The sequence below is a fragment of the Apaloderma vittatum genome, unplaced genomic scaffold (assembly GCF_000703405.1).
Source record: "Apaloderma vittatum isolate BGI_N311 unplaced genomic scaffold, ASM70340v1 scaffold34878, whole genome shotgun sequence".
Lineage (NCBI taxonomy): Eukaryota > Metazoa > Chordata > Aves > Trogoniformes > Trogonidae > Apaloderma > Apaloderma vittatum.
In genome coordinates, this window is record NW_009732010.1 from 394 (window position 1) to 2,157 (window position 1,764).

At 57.3% G+C, this 1,764-nt stretch overlaps 1 protein-coding gene across 1 annotated transcript in view; it reads left to right on the forward strand.

Annotated features, from left to right (window-relative positions):
- Positions 1 to 626: 626 nt before the first annotated feature.
- Positions 627 to 1,764, forward strand: part of PTCHD2 (patched domain containing 2) — an 18,059-nt gene continuing 16,921 nt past the window's right edge. Inside the window, 1 exon segment of the mRNA XM_009875367.1 lies at positions 627 to 1,554. Coding sequence (XP_009873669.1) covers positions 627 to 1,554 — 928 coding nt within the window.

Below are 1,764 nucleotides of genomic sequence, written 5' to 3' on the forward strand. Positions count from 1 at the left end.
GTTGTTCAGCCCTTTTCCTTCCCGTGGTGGCGATGGAAAGTGCTTCAGGGACAGGAGCAGGGTCCCAGGGAGTTCTCAGGGGGTCGGTGTGCGTGTCTGCCGGTATCGGTGCACGTGATTCTGGTTCTGTGCAAGCGCAGAATAGCCGGGGGTGAAATCTATTGTCAGTTTTAAGGAGAGGAAGGTAGGGTCCCTTGCATTTTTCATGTGATAGCATGAACTGTTCCTGGGCCTGAGAACGAGGTTGGCTAATTAAATGTCCCTGCTGCTGCAGTCTGAGCAGCACGTGGTGAATGCCCTGCGGTCTCCACGCGTGGTGTTCCTGGAGCCATGCTGAGCACCGAGCTCTGGGGCTGTAGCTTGCACTTCTCCCCTCTCTGGTTCCTGTGCCAGGCAGGTGTGGGTTACCCCGTGGTGCGCCTGTTCTTTCAGGGGCTGTAGCAGCCCTGTGGGCTTTGAGGGCAGTCGTGCTTTGCTGCTGAGGCCGTGGGGCTGAGAGCTAGAGTGTGCCTCCCTCACCAGCTCTGCTGCAGAGACCCTTCGGCTGCTGCCGTGGATTCGTGGCTGTGCCTAGTGACCCCTCTTGCTGACTGCTTTTTCTCTACCCTTTTGTGCAGGCGCTGGCCATGGACACAGAGGATGACCCCTTGTTACAGGACGCCTGGCTAGACGAGGAAGATGAAGAGGTAGCCTTCAGCTCCCGGAAGAAGCGAGAGGGTGCTCTGTTGTGTGGGAAAAGCCCGTGCAGAGCCAGGCCCCTGCGTGCCACGCTGCTGGTGTCCGACTTCTGGAATATTGTTGGTTGGGTGTTTACCAACCCGTACTGCGCTGGCTTCATCCTTTTCCTGGGCTGTGCCATCCCTGCAACGCTTGCTCTTGTCATGTTCCTTCGCTACCCAGCCCTGGATATCGACATCTCCTACAACGCTTTCGAGATCCGCAACCACGAGTCCTCTCAGCGTTTCGATGCACTTGCCTTGGCCCTCAAGTCCCAGTTTGGGTCATGGGGGAGGAACCGCCGGGACGTGGCTGACTTCACCTCTGAAACGCTGCAGAGGCTCATCTTTGAGCAGCTCCAGCAGCTTCACCTCAATGCTTCCCACCTCAGGGTCAGCACGCGGGTCAAGCGCGACGCCCCAGAGGGCAGGACAAACTCACCCGAGCCCCGCGCCCACCTGTACGCGGGAAACCGGACTTCCCGGACTGGGAGAGGTGCCCCACGCTGGGACTACTCCAGCACCTACATCAGCGCCAACACGCAGACACACGCCCACTGGCGCATCGAGCTCATCTTTCTGGCTCGGGGCGACTCTGAGAACAACATCTTCACCACCGAGCGCCTAGTTACCATCCATGAGGTAGAGCGCAAGATCGTGGACCACCCTCGCTTCCGGGAGTTCTGCTGGAAGCCTCACGAAGTCTTGAAGGACCTGCCCCTGGGATCTTATTCCTACTGCTCCCCGCCCAGCTCCCTCATGACCTATTTCTTCCCCACTGAGAGAGGAGGGAAGATTTACTATGATGGCATGGGACAAGACCTTGCTGACATCCAAGGTGAGCCGAGGGCCGTGCACAAGGGCTTGTTTAAGGCATGTTAAGGGCGTGTTTAAGCCGTGTTAAGGGCATAGAATCATAGAATGTTGGGGGGTTGGAAGGGACCTCTAGGGATCATAGAATCCTAGAACAATTCAGGTTGGAAAAGACCCTTGGGATCATCAAGTCCAACCATTGACCCTACACTACAAGGTCACCCCTAAACCATCT